The following is a 14907-nucleotide window of genomic DNA, read 5'->3' as shown; positions in this document are numbered from 1 at the left end:
TAGCACAGCGGTAGGGCGTTTGCCTTGCACGCGGCTGACTCGGGTTCGAATCCCAGCATCCCATATGGTCCTCTGAGCACTGCCAGGAGTAATTCCTGAGTGCATGAGCCAGGAGTGACCCCTGTGCATTGCCGAGTGTGACCCAAAAAGATAAATAAATAAATATTTGTTTCATCTATCAGTTTAATTTTGCAGTAACATTAAAAAAAAATTTCCCTTATGCTTACTTTGGGTTTTAGTTTAATTCTTGTTGTTCCTAGTTTCTCATGGTGGAAGTTTAGATAATTGATAGGAGATCACATTTTATTATTGATAGAAATCTTAAGAGCTGTGAAGACGTGAATGCTACATTTGCTGAGTCCCATACAGCTGCATTTGCTTCTTGGGGGGGATTCTCTTTCAAGGAAGAGAAAGATTTCCCCCCCATTCCTTTGTGACTTGCATTTATTTGAGCTTGCTTGAGCTTGTTGATTTTTAATTTTTTGACGCATAGAAATGGTAATTTTCTGTGGTTCATCCTAATGATGCACGAACACCTTGTTGCCTGCCATTGTTCTTGTATTGTCTTAACTTTGCAATCTGAGAGAACAAACGTGAGAAGCACAGGGTCAGAGGGATGGTATTTCAGGACAGGCTACGATGTCTCTGAAAACCATCGCATGTCCTGTAAGCTGACTGAGTGGCAGGTGCATGGGAAGGTAGTTCACATCCAGCCCTGATGATATTACTTCCCAGAAGAGTTGGTGCAAACGATGCCCTAAGTGGTGTATGTGCCTATTACTGGGTTTGAGAGTTGTTGTATATACCTTGAAACCTTGGTTCATTTCCCGCCCAGTGCCTCACATGCTTTGAGAGTGATGGCATACATGATAAACACAGGCTTGCTGCCTGCTCCCAAGGAATTTCTGGACAAATGTACCGGTAATTATGTTCACCATAGAGCAGATTTTCGATAAAGCCCCAGAGTAGGGCACTTAAAATCTCTTAGAAAGAGGGGAAAGGTCAGTCAAGGACACTTTCTATTTAGCTTACCTGTTGAAGAAAGGCCAGGCACTTTCCGGACTGGAAAGACAGGCAAGGGGAAGGCACATACACAGAGATGCCGAGAGAGCATCGGAGGGCGCATTGGGAGAGAAGGGGGGCTGGGAAAAGAACGTAGGCGGAAAGCTGTGCAGGGGCACTGGCTCACAGGGCAGGGAGCTGGACTTTGTGCTAACAGACTGTTAGGAGCTTTTGAAGTTTCCAGGAAGAAACCTTTGAATTACTGTCCTGGAAGGGTTGTGGGGACAGCCAGTATAAGCCATCTATGTTAATCTTTCCTCACCAGTAAAATGTTCCTCTTTTTTTCTTCTTTGACAGTTCACAGACACTTTTTTGATGGAGAGGGACAAACAGTCCAAGTGGAGTGGGATTCCTCAGCTGCTCCTAAAGCTCCATACCACCAGCCACCTCCACAGCGACTTCATCGAGTGCCAAAACATCCTCAAGGTAACTCTCTGGGAACTTGGGGGGACTGCAGTCCCTCTAGTTATGACACAGGAGCCCAGTTCCCTTTTCCCTTCTCTTGGAGTTTGCTTTTAACAAGTGGTCTGTTTTTCCATAACTGAAGAAATCTCGGGACGTTCAGAAAAAGTTCACAGAAAGAAATAAGAATCAGTTGTAACCAGTACCGCCACCAGGAGCCCATCCCTGCTGCCTGGATTTTTCTCCAGTATAACGTATAGTCTCCTGAGCATAGCCAGAAGTAAACACTAAGCATTGCCAGGAATGGCCCACAAACAAACGAAATTCTGCTCAGTGTTAAGTAAGTGATTAAGTCACTTACCAACCACGTGACCATGGGCAACTTTTATTTGTTACATGTAAAGTGGGTAGAGCTATGCAGATTTTGTTGAACTGGCTTAAGGATAAATGGGCTAAAAAAAAAAAATCAAAGGCCAGTGCCTTGTATATAGGAGGTTCTGCTTTCTCTTGGTCTGTGCTACCTAGACCAGCTGCATCAGCAGCCGTAGGAACTTGTAGTGCACGTTCTCAGAACCCACCCCAGACCTGTTGAGTGAGAAACTGCAGATGGGGCCCAGACATGTGGGTGTTAACAAACTCTTTAGGCGAGTTTACTGCTTACCAGTGTTAGGAGAACCACTGCTCTAGCCTGTTCTGTCCAGCTTCTCCCAAGGTTTTCGAGGAGAAAACACCACGGCTAGGAGCCTGAGTTCTTTCCTGACTCCTGTGTCACCCAGCACGGTTGAGTTGTCTTCTCTAGTCATGATTCTGGAGCTGGACCTGGTTTAAATCCTGCTGCTTAAGCCCCTTGCCCAAGAATGTTGTGACCTTGGGGCTGGAGCAGTAGCACAGCGGCTAGGGCGTTGCCTTGTACCCGGCCGACCCGGGTTGATTCCCAGCATCCCATATGGTCCCCTGAGCACTGCCAGGGGTAATTCCTGAGTGCAGAGCCAGGAACAACCCCTGTGCATCGCCGGGTGTGACCCAAAAAGAAAAATAAAATGTTGCGATCTTTACAGTTTCGTGCCTCAAAGATATTGCTACAGGGCCAGAGTGCTGTTACAGCGGGCAGGGCACTTGCCTTGCACGTCCATCGCAGGTCCGCTCCTCAGCACCCCATATGGTCCCCCAAGGGTCTGCCAGGAGTGGTCCCTGAGCACAGAGCGAGGAGTAAGTCCTGAGCACAGCTGAGTGTGACCCAAACAAAAATGTTACTGTCATCTCATATGGTTGTGAGGATTAAAGTAGGTCAAAAGCTGGCGAGTAGCACATACAAGGACTCAGTGGTTCTAGGATGTCACTATCACTGTCATCCTATTGCTCATCGATTTGCTCTAGCAGGCACCAGTAACATCTCCATTGTGAGACTTGTTGTTACTGGTTTTGGCATATCAAATACCAAATAACGCCACAGGTAGCTTGCCAGACTCTGCCGTGCAGGCGAGATACTCTTGCAACAATCTTCACACACTTTCCTCTGAGGAAACTTCATTGGACCATTTTTAGCATAATAGTCATGACAAGCAATACAAAACTTAATTGTTTTGGTTCTGCTTTGGGGGCCACAGTTTGGGATTTGGGGTGGAAACAAATGAAATATGGTGGTGGGAAGGTGCAGTGGTGGTGGGATTGGTGTTCGAACATTAAGTGTAATGAATTATTGTGAACAACTTTATAAAAATAAAATAAAATTTCAAAATAAAGTAGGTGTCAAAAGATAAAAAGGAGGGGCTGGAGTAATAGCACAGTGAATAGGGTGTTTGCCTTGCATGCGGCTGACCCAGGTTCAATTCCCAGTATCCCATATGGTCCCCTGAGCACCACCAGAAATGATTCCTGAGTGCAGAGCCAGGAGTAACCCCTGAGCATCACCGGGTGTGGCCCAAAAATAAATAATAATAATAATAATAAATAAATAAAAATAAAAGATAAAAAGAAATAACATTGCAAAAATTAAAAGAAAAAAACACTTGGCAAAATTTTCTCATTTGATTCCTGCCCAGTCTTTGAGATAATAGGATGGAGTTAGCAGGCTCAAAGGGGCAAACTCCAAAAGGTGTGGAATTCTGGTCACTCTTGAAACAAAGTGCCACCAGTCACCTCCATAGTGACTTTGTTGAGTTCCAAACATCTTCCCAATAGATCTTCAGGCTGTGTTCAGGCCCTGCAGGTGATAGGAAGTCTGCTCTTCTGAGCCATGCCTGGTATATTATAAGCATTAAAGAAATTAAGTATTACAGCATTTACTGTCCTAATAGTTTTTCTGTAAAAATTATTTTTCTGTTAGCTCTATTCCTTGTAGAGGATTCTCCCCAGCCCCCTCACCCCATCCCAACCAACCCTTTTGATATGAGAAACAACACTAAATCTAGTCTAGGGATGAGATAGCACAGGTGTGTAAAGAGGAATAAAGTAAAAGTGCTAAATGGCGCAGATGAATTCCAGATTGTTCTTAGGGTTCAGCATGTTTCGGATGCCTTCTGGTGAAGGGAAACAGAGATTTTTTGGGAAATGACATTTGAGCAGTGTTTTTGTTAATCTATTGCTGCAAAACTGGCCTCCCCAAACCTTGAAGTAAAATCAGTCTTCTTCCCTAGTTCCAAATTGATCCACTGGCACTTCTTATTCATGTGTTAAGGTGGGGAGCACTGAGACATGGGGGCACTGAGACTTTGGGGGACACTGAGACATGGGGGAGCCGCCTTCACTCACATCCAGGTAGCCTGGTGCTCATGTCAGTTGGAGCCCAGTGTAAGGACGCCAGCACTCGCCTCGGCTCTCTTCCTCCTGGTCCCCAGGTATCCCTCAGGGTCTCACAGTGTGGGTATCTGACCCACGACGGCAACAGCCAGCACCTTCAGGCTTCTCCAGCTTGGCCAGAACTGGCATGTGTCATTTATGTCCACTCACGTGCCCAGATACAGGGGTAGATATGCCAAGCGCAGGGCCAGCTGTGGAGGGTGGCTCCTTGCCGGGCTGTGTGTGCTCAGAGAGATTCAAGTTGTGACTAAAATGCAAACCAGTGTTTTTGTTTCTGATTCATGTTGGGTGCTCAAACCAGGCATCTATTTATTTATTTATTTATTTATTTATTTATTTATTTATTTATTTATTTATTTATTTTTGTGTGTGGCTAGGAAATTTCTCCTCTCCTCTCCGTGGAAGCTATGACATTTGTTACTGAAGAAAGAAAGCTTACGCAAGAAACCAATTATCCAAATACTTACATATTTGACTTGTTTGGAGGTGTCGATGTAAGTATTATTACTATTACTACTGTTGCTTCATGGCTGCAGAGTTTAATTTTTGAGGGGCCTTAGAGCAAATGTACAATGGGTCGGGCATTTACCTTGCATGTGGCTGATCTGGGTTCAATTTCCTGGCATCCCATGTGGTCTCCCAACCACCGCCAGGAGTGATCCCTGAGTGCCTCTAGGTCTATACCTAGTAAGACTCAAGAAATCATATGTTGTGCTGAGGATCAAATTGGGGTCGGCTGTATGCAAGGCCAGTGCTTTAAGCCTTTTGCTACCTCTCTAACTCCTTTGTATTCTTCCAAAGATGTTCATATATGTGCACACATGTGCCAGTGACCCGCTGCTGCACCTTAGATTTATTTTCTTGCCACACAGAATTGGCTGCGTGTATACAGAAACACAGATACAGTACTCTGTATGTTGGATCTACCCAGGAAGCTCACTGAGTTGGGATAAAATATGGTACAACAATTTTATCTTCCCAGGCCTCAGTTGATGGACACTTAGAGGTGTTTTGTTTGTTTGTTTTTACATCATTGCTATTGAAAAAAAAGCTTGCCATAATGGTTTTTATACATACTCCTGTGTACATGTGGGTTGATGCACCTGGCATCAAAGCTTACATGTTTTTCGTTGTTTATAAGCTTTTCCATATACATCCCAAGAACTTCTGCATTAACATTCCCAGTAAGAGCATATAGAAGTGTTTACCCACCCATCACCAAGGCAGTGTATGTATTGTTTTTATGGACTTTGTTATTGAAGTATAAGAATGTCTTCTTGCAAACAGAAAAAAAAGCTGTATCAGTAATTACCAGACAATAAGTTCACCTTGCTCACCGCCACCCAAATCATTAATTAGAACATTTCAGCTTCCAAAGCCTCCTTTGCCAGACATTGTATTTAAAGCATTTCAGCTGTTTACTAAGAAGATATTAAAAAAGAAAGGTTGTTTTTTTTTTAAATTAGTGAGTCAAAGTGAGGGTACAGTTACAGATTCACACATTTCATGCTTGTTTTTCTCTCATCAGGAGCCCATCCCTCCACCAGTGTCCATTCTCCACCACCAATGAACCCAGTATCCCTCCCACCCCCCAATCCCATCCCCCCCACCCCACCCCACCTCTGTGACAGGGTATTTCAATTTGTTCTCTCTCTTTCCTTTTGGGTGTTGTGGTTTGCAATAGGGGTATTGAGTGGCCATCATGTTCGGTCACTAGTCCACTTTCAGCACGCATTTCCCTTCCCACGTGGGATCTCCAATCACATTTTACTGGGTGTTCCTTTCTCCATTTGGTATGACTATCCCCCAGCGTGTGAGGCCAGCTTCCAAGCTATGGAGTCAACCTCCTGGTATTGTATACTACTGTTCTTGGGTATTAGTCTCCTACTCTGTTATTTTATACTCTACAGATGAGCGCAATCTTTCTATGTCTGTCCCTCTCTTTCTGGCTCATTTCACTTAGCATGATACTTTCCATGTTGATCCACTTATATGCAAAGTTCATGACTTCATCTTTTCTAACAGCTGCGTAATATTCCATTGTATAGATGTACCAGAGTTTCTTTAACCAGTCATCTGTTCTTGGGCACTCGGGTTTTTTCCAGGTTCTGGCTATTGTAAACAGTGCTGCGATGAACATATAAGTGCAGGTGTCATTTAGACTATACTTTTTTGTTTCTCCAGGATATATTCCCAGAGGTGGTATTGCTGGATCAAATGGGAGCTCAATTTCTAATTTTTTGAGAAGCATCCATATTGTTTTCCAAAGGGGCTGGACCAGTCGGCATTCCCACCAGCAGTGTAGAAGGGTCCCTTTCTCCCCACATCCTCTCCAACACTGTTGTTTTTATTCTTTTGGATGTGTGCCATTCTCTGTGGTGTGAGGTGGTATCTCATGGTTTTGATCTGCATCTCCCTGATGATTAGTGATGCAGAACATTTTTTCATGTACCTTTTAGCCATTCATATCTCTTCCTTGGAAAAGTTTCTGTTCATTTCTTCGGCCCATTTTCTGATGCGGTTGGATGTTTTCTTCTTGTAGAGTTCAACCAGTGCTTTATATACCCTTGATATCAATCCTTTATCAGATGGGTATTGGGTGAATATCCTTTCCCATTCTGTAGATTGCCTTTGTATTCTGGTCACTATGTTTTTTTGCGGTGCAGAAGCTTCTTAGTTTAATATAGTACAATTTGTTTATCTCTGTTTCCATTTAGTTGATCAGTTGTGTGTCATCTTTGAATACCTTTATCTTCAGTATCGTGGAGGGTTTTGCCGACCTTGTCTTCGATGTACCTTATGGTTTGTGGTCCAAGGTCTTTAATCCATTTTGATCTGACTTTTGTGCATGGTGTCAGGTCGAGGTCTAAGCCCATTCTTTTTGTATGTGGTTTTCCAGTTATGCCAGCACCACTTGTTGAAGAGGCTTTCCTTGCTCCACTTCACATTTCTTGCCCCCTTATCAAATATTAAATGATCAGACATTTGGGGTTGTGTGTAGGGATATTCCACTCTGTTCCATTGGTCTGCGGCTCTGCCTTTGTTCCAGTACCATGCTGTTTTAATTGTTACCGCTTTGTAGTAAAGTTTAAGGTTGGGGAGGGTGATGCCTCCCATCATCTTTTTCCCTTAAAAAAAGAAAGTTTTCCCTCATTTGTTGGAGGGAGGATGCAGGGGTCTGGGCACACCCGGCTGTGCTCAGGGCTTATTCCTGGCTCTGTGCTCAGGGACCATACGTGGTGCCAGGCATCAAATCGAGGTTGGCCAAATCAAGGCAAGAACCTTATCCACTGTATTATCCCTTTAGCCCTTCCCTCAAGTGCTTTATGTTTTGGTTTTTGGGCCACACTCAGCTGTTCTCAGGGTGGCTCTGCACTCAGGGATCATTCTTGGTGGGGCTCACAGGACCATATAGAGTGCCAGGAATTGACCCTAGGTTGGCTGCATGCAAGCCAAGCACCCTACTCCCTGTACTATCTCTCTTAGCCCTCATATGGTAACTTTTATGTTTAATCTTTTGAGGAATCATTAAGCTGTTGTTCAGAGCACTGCACCATGTTGCATACCAACTAGCAGTGAATTCAGCTTTCTCATTTTTTCATACCCTGCCAACGCTTGTTATCTGTGTTTTTAGTGATATGAAGTATCTCATTGTGGTTTTGATTTTCATTTTCCTGATAACTAATAATGTTGAGTATCTTTTTATATACTTAGAGGTCATTTGTATGTTTTCCACAGAACAGTTTCTTTTCCATCTTTTTATTATGTGTTCTAAGGATTTTTTTTATAGTCTTCATAGTTTTCTAAAATTTGCATCTTTTACTGAGTGAAACTAAACATATTTTCATGTTTATGTTTATACTATACTATTAAATATACCATATATATATATATATATATATATATACTAGTAAATAAGGGTTTTTTTTTTGGTGCCAATTATATGTTGTTGGCTTTTGCTTTCTTTTCTATCTGATTATTAGGCTTTTTCTCTTACTCATTTTCTCTTTGCAGTGCTGTGAGTTGAACCCAGGACCTCACACATGCCAAATAAGCACTTTACTCCCAAGCAATATCTCTAGCCCCCTCAATGATTATCTTTATTCTTTGGGGCTACTGCAGAAAAACATCACATACTGAGTAGCTTAGAAACAGTACCCTCAATAGTTCAGGGTGCTGAGAAGGCTGAGACCCAAGCAGATGTGTCTGGTGGGGGCCAAGTGCTCCCCGTGGCCCTCCATGGTGGGGGTGCTGGCATTTCTCCCACTCCAGGGGCTCTGCCCTGTGATTGTGTCTCACATCCTCATGCTCCTACCTCCCAAATCTCTGAAAATTTAGCTTGACTTTGGGAAGCACCAACATATTTCAGAATATAATAACTTTTTTTCTTTCCCAGATTTTATTTTGTTAAAGCACCATGAGTTACAAAGTTACTCTGAGTTGGGTTTTTGACACCCATCACCAATCCTGCCCCTAGTGTCATTTCCCTCACCAGTGTTCCCAGGTTCCCTCCCCTACCACCCCCTGCCCCTCCCCGCCCCACCAGCACACAATATAGCAGCCTTTAATTACTCTTCATTTTTTTTTACTTTTCATTTTTTAGTTTTGTTTTGGGGCCATACCCTGATATAGTCAGGGGTTACTCCTAGCTCTGCATTTAGCAGTTACTCATCGTGGTGCTCAGGGACCATAGGAATGCTGGAATCAGGTGGGCCGCGTGCAAGGCAAATGCCTGACCTGTTGTAACTAACTACTCTGGCCTCATAACTTTTAATTTTTTAAGGTTCTTTGTCATATGGTATCTTTCTCCCTCGTTTATGAGCTTAATTTTGGGGCCAAAGCAATTTCTCTTCAGTCAGGTTCAGTACAGATTCAGATCTCTAAGGAAAAAGGTAGAATCTCAGCCCCTTACTTACTGCACTAAAATGAATTTATAGTGGCATCAAATTTTAAACCTAATAAAAATTTAAAATACTTCATGAAATTATACTATATACTACTTGTGTCCTTTGTATAGTATATACTATAATAGTATAGTATAAATTATAGTATAGTATAAATTATACTATATACTACTATGACTATAGCATCTGTGACAGCCTTTATTCTTTAATTGCTGCTCACCATTCCCTCCCCGCAGCAGGCCTGTAGGCATTTAACTTTACAAACTCTAGAATTTATCACTGTCACGTCAAGGGAGGGTCGCAGTGGTCAAGTTAATGAGTGGTTTAGCCATGAGGTGCTCATACGCTTGTCCCCACACAGAACTTGGTAGTCATAATGGTTTTTGGGACCCAGTGATGCTAGGAATCAGACCTAGAACAGGTCAAAAATCTCAAAATCTCGAGGGCGTCGGGGCTGGAGTGATAGCACAGTAGGTAGGGCATTTGCCTTGCACGTGGCCAACCTGGGTTCAATTCCCAGTATCCCATAGGGTCCCCTGAGCACCGCCAGGGATAATTCCTGAGTGCAAAGCCAGGAGTAATCCCTGTGCATTGCCTCATGTGACCCAAAAAGCTAAAAAAAAAAATTAAAAAAAAATCTCAAGGGCGTGCTTTGCATGTGGGAGTCCTGGATTTGATCCCATTACCACATGGTCCCCTGAGTGCTAAACTATAATAGCCCCTGAGCTCAGTCAGATATGACCCCAAACCAAAAACAACAACAAAAAAAGTTAAACATCATGACTTATTTTGCTCTATTAATTTCATTTCTGTGAATTTCATGGAGCCTGGAGTCAAATTAAGTTTAAGCTTTGTATTTAAAAAGGTTGGGGTAGGGCCAGAGAGAGAGAGAACAGTAGGCAGGGAGCATGCCTTGCACTCTATTTACTTGGGTTCAAACTCTGCCATCCATCAAGCATCAGAGTCATCTGAGCGTAGAGTCAGGAGTAAGCCCTGAGCAGAGCCCGATGTGGCCCCAAAAAAGACCCAAATAAAAAATACTTGGTGTAATATTTTACATAATGATTAAATATTTTCATAGTAGGCAGAAAATGGATATTGCATCCCTTGTCTTTTTCCCTTGAAAACTTGACAACGTGGGTAGTTATTGATGAAGAAAGAGGGCTCAAAATTATATCTACTTTGTGATAGTTACTTACTTCAACATTTCTAGGGGATAACCTTTCATCTTTACAAAGAAAATCAAGCCTAAATTCAGAACAGCTTTCATTTTGCTCCAGCTCATAAGGCATCTTTCTTTTCTCTCCTTCAACTGTGTTTAATTTTAAACGTGCTGAGCCCAGTGTTTCTTCTGAAACAGCAGTGGTGCTGAGAGCAGTCAAGTATTATTTTATAATCTCTTTCTTTGGATTGTTTCAGGTTTTAGTTGGGGGCCAACCTAGTGATGCTCAGGCCTACTCCTGGCTCAGTGCTCACTCCTGGTGGGCTCGGGGAACCATATGTGGTACTGGGGATTCAAACCCAGGTCAGCTGCATGCAAAGCAAGCACCTGAACTTCTGGACTATCTCTTTGGCTTTTATTTTTTTAAACTTCTTTTCCCTGACCAAAATGAAGCATGTTAGCCAGTCTCTTGATTCAGGATATTGTATTAATAGTCAAGTTCACATCATGGGCAACCCCAAGCATGTGTCTTTGTGTGGCTAGAGCAATAGTCCATTAGTTGTCACAACAGAGGTTGTTTATAAGTTGTATTCTGAATTTATTTTGCAAGCTGTGCTTTGAATTTATTCTAAGATTTTGTTATTGTTGTTTTTTTCCACCCATAGCTTCTTGTAGAAATTCTTATGAGACCTACGATCTCTATCCGAGGACAGAAATTAAAGAGTAAGTAAACTTGAGTTCCTCTTCTATCCCTTTCCTAACTCAGAATTAGGATGTGCTTTACTTTACTTATGGACACTCTTTCCATCTCCAACTAAGCAATTTTCTTGATTCATTCATAAAAATTTTTTGGCAGACTAGAGAAATAGTATTGCAGATGGGGCATTTGTCTTGCACACAGTTCACCTGGGTTCCATCCCCAGCATCCCATATGGTGATTCTTGGTCAACCAGCTATGGCCTTTCAATTCAAGAGCCCCAGGATGTGGCCTTTGTGGGCCCTGTGGTGCTGGGGTTGCCTGGGGCCTTCAGGGCTGCACCCACGGTGAATCTGGAGCTGGAGAGCAAATGGGGGCTGACCACCTTTTTCTCTGCACTTCTCTCTGGCTCCAGTATATACTTTTTAATCAAAAGTTTCTTAGCTTTTCCTCCCCCGCCCCAAAGAGACCCCAAGTCGCCACATACGAACGACCCCTCTGGCTACTGATCAAGCTGCTTAAGGTCCGTGATCCCAGAGACTCACAAACGAATCTCAGAACCCAGTGGCTTTTGGCAGAAAAGCGTCTTGAACTTCGCATTAGGTTACCGGTGCCAGGCCAACCCAGGTGGGAAAAGGTGCCATCCCTCTGCCTGTTCCCCCAGGTGGCTCAGTGGCCACTGTCTTCCAGAGGTCAGTGGATAGTCAGGTATGGGCCTGCAGTGATGAAACATGCAGGGCCTCAGGGATGGGGGTGGAGCCAGCCCTTTCCTCTACCACCCCAGCGAGACCCCAAGTCACTGCCCATGAACAGCCTCTCTGGCTACTGATCAAGCTGCTTAACGGCCATGATCCCAGAGACTCACAAACAAATCTTAGAACCTAGTGGCTTTTGGCAGAAATCCCTCCAGATTTAATTATTAAAATTTCAGAATCCCAAAATCCCAGGAAGGGAGGCCCTGCGGGGCGCAGCGCGCTGCATCAGAAGAGATTTCTAAGGTGTGGAATTTTACAAAGGGGACGGGGGACTCCAGCAAACACCTGTACCCCAGCCTCCAGTTCTGTACTTAATGCACAGGAGTAGGAGGCAAGAAATTCAAGGGTTTGCACGGGCGGTGGAAAATACAGGAGCCAGGGGCAGGAAATGCTGGCGTCCAACTAGAGGCTGGAATTGCCAACAGGCCCCACGTGGCAACTTTCTCTCCGCCTTGCCGGTGGAAATTAAATTGTTTTACAGTAACTGGCCCTGAGGGAGAATTCTGAGGAGATCTTGACCCCTACCCCAGGCAAATAGTTGAGCTAGCTGGGGCATGGAGACAGAGATGGCCATCCATCCACCGGCAAGCGGACCCGGTCCCTGCCATTCCACATCTGGCTGCTACAGGCAGGACCCACCGTGCAGGCTTCCCAGAGCAGAGCCAGTCAGCCAGGGAACCCCACTACCTGCTGGCATCTCTTGACAAGCCAGTCTGTGCTCCACTAGCCTCAGAGAGTGCCCGAGGTCACCAGCAGGAGCTGACACCCCATCTTTTTCTTCACCCCACTCCAGCAAAAGTACTCCTACCTCTGGCCAGGCCCGTTTGCTGTGGCAGCTTGCTGGTTTCAGGGCACGGTCACGCTTAAAGCCCTGGTTGCTGCTCAGTCCCTCTTGAATTTGGCACACGGGTGTATCTTGAACCCTAGGTCACCACCTAGGCTCCCGAAGACTCCTGGTCCTCGCTCAGTCCTGTTTGGAACACCAGACATGGGGGAGAAATGGAGGCACTCACAGGACCGAGGAACTCAGACAACAGCTTAGAACTGTTGTCTTGTGGAATACCTAATGCGACAGGAGTACCAGCTACCTAAAGAGGACTTCAAAAGAACAATCCTAATGATGCTCACTGAAGTTAAGAGATCCACACAAGAGAACTCCCACAAGGAAAAAAAAAATGAAAGAGAAGACTTTAAGGAAGGAAAGCTAAAATACAGTAACAGAATTTAAAAATACGATAGCGGCACTCAACCAGCAGAATGCAAGAAGCTGAAAATTGAACCCGAGAGCTCAAAGATAAAGTAATGAAAACCATCCAAAAAAGACTAACAAAGAATTACAAACAGCAGAGGTAACACAGGGGTTCTGTGGGACTGCATCTAGAGGAGCAGTCATGTCACAGGGTTCCAAAAGGGAAGAAAGGGGCAGAACTCTCAGTAAGGAGGAGGAGCTGAGAACTCCTAGCTGAGTAAGGCCAGATCCAGAAACCGCAAAGAGTTGCAAGCCAAGTAAGCCCAAATATGCACACGAAGACACTTCATAATTAAAATGGCAAAACACAGAGATAAGAAGAATTCTACATACAACAAGAGAAAACCAAAGAGTCGGTGTAAGGGAAATGCTGGTTGCGGATTTCTCACTAGAGACTATGGACAAGGAAGAGTGGCATGATCATGATGTATGCACTGTCATCCCGTTGTTCATCAATTGCTCAAGCGGACAGCAGTAACATTGTAAGACTTGTTGTTACTGTTTTTGGCATACTGAATACGTCACAGGTAGCTTGCCAGGCTCTGCCATGCGGGTGGGATACTCTCTGTAGCTTTCCGGGCTCTCCCAGAGGCATAGAGGAATCAAACCTGGGTCAGCATGCAAGGCAAACACCCTACCCACTGTGCTATCACTCCAGCTCAACAGCTAAGGGAGTTCATTACCACTAAACTGAATTTTCAAGAAACCCGCTAGGAACTTCTTTTAAAATGCAAAGAAATCAGGTGGAAGTAATACATTAACTTAGAAACAATATATGGGAGAGAAAGGAGAATAAATAATGGGAAGTCTTTTTTTTTTTTTTTTTTTTTTTTTTACGTGTTGGGGCCACACCTGGCAATGCTCAGGGGTTACTATAGGCCTGCACTCAGGAATGACTCCTGGCAGTACTCAGGGGACCATATGGGATGCTGGGGATTGAACCCGGATTGGGTTTGTGCAGGACAAGTATCTTACCCCCTGTACTATTTCTCTGGCCTTGAAACTTTTGTTTTCAAGTTTGCTAATTCTTTCCTTTTCTGTATCTCAGTTCTGTTAAATGTAGAATATTTAAGTTTTTAGATACTGTATTTTTTCTTTCTAAAATTTATATTTGGTTTTGTTTTAAATCTTATTTTCTGCTGAGATTTTATTTTCATTTAATAGGCTATTTTCCATTCCATCATTGAAGTGTAGTTGTATAGTGTAGTTGTAATAAATGTTAATTTTATTTTGCTCAACTCTACATTTGCTTAAGTCAGTATTGGTCTCTTGATTTTCTTTTTTGTTTTCTTTGCCTTTTTTTATTTTAATTTTTTGGTTTGGACCATATCCAGTGGTGCTCAACACTTACTCCTAGTTGCAGATTTCTCTCCCAGCAAAGTACTCATTGCTGGGACCAGGGAGATAGTACAGAGGATAAGGTCCTTGCCTTGCACGCAGCTGTCCCAGGTTCTTTTTTTTTTTCTTTTTGGATCACACCCGGCAATGCACAGGGGTTACTCCTGGCTCTGCACTCAGGAATTACTCCTGGCGGTGCTCAGGGGACCATATGGGATGCTGGGAATCGAACCCGGGTCAGCCACGTGCAAGGCAAACGCCCTATCCCCTGTGCTATTGCTCCAGCCCCTGTCCCAGATTCTATACCCAGCATCCCATGGTCCCCCAAGACATCCAGGAGTGATTCCTGAGTCTAGAGCCAGAGTAAACCCTAAGCACTTAAGCACTTCTGGGTGGCCCAAAACCTAAGAATAAATAAATAATATTAAAAAAAGTACTCATTGCTTGGGGCTGGAGAGATAACGCAGCAGAGATAGCATAGCACTTGCCTTGTATGCAGCTGACCCAGATTCCATCACTGGTATCACAGTGGTCCCTTG

The 14907-nt window shown here is 43.9% G+C and overlaps 1 protein-coding gene across 1 annotated transcript in view; it reads left to right on the top strand.

The window, feature by feature from the left end:
- The window catches only part of TRPC4AP (transient receptor potential cation channel subfamily C member 4 associated protein), a 63440-nt gene that overhangs the window by 12460 nt on the left and 36073 nt on the right, over positions 1-14907 (top strand). Inside the window, exons 2-4 of the mRNA XM_012933651.2 lie at positions 1360-1488; positions 4641-4757; positions 10995-11052. Coding sequence (XP_012789105.2) covers positions 1360-1488; positions 4641-4757; positions 10995-11052 — 304 coding nt within the window. The remainder of the gene's footprint in view (positions 1-1359; positions 1489-4640; positions 4758-10994; positions 11053-14907) is intronic.

Source organism: Sorex araneus, chromosome 5 (genome assembly GCF_027595985.1).
Source record: "Sorex araneus isolate mSorAra2 chromosome 5, mSorAra2.pri, whole genome shotgun sequence".
Classification (NCBI taxonomy): Eukaryota; Metazoa; Chordata; class Mammalia; order Eulipotyphla; family Soricidae; genus Sorex; species Sorex araneus.
This window is presented reverse-complemented; position numbering and strand designations above follow the sequence as displayed.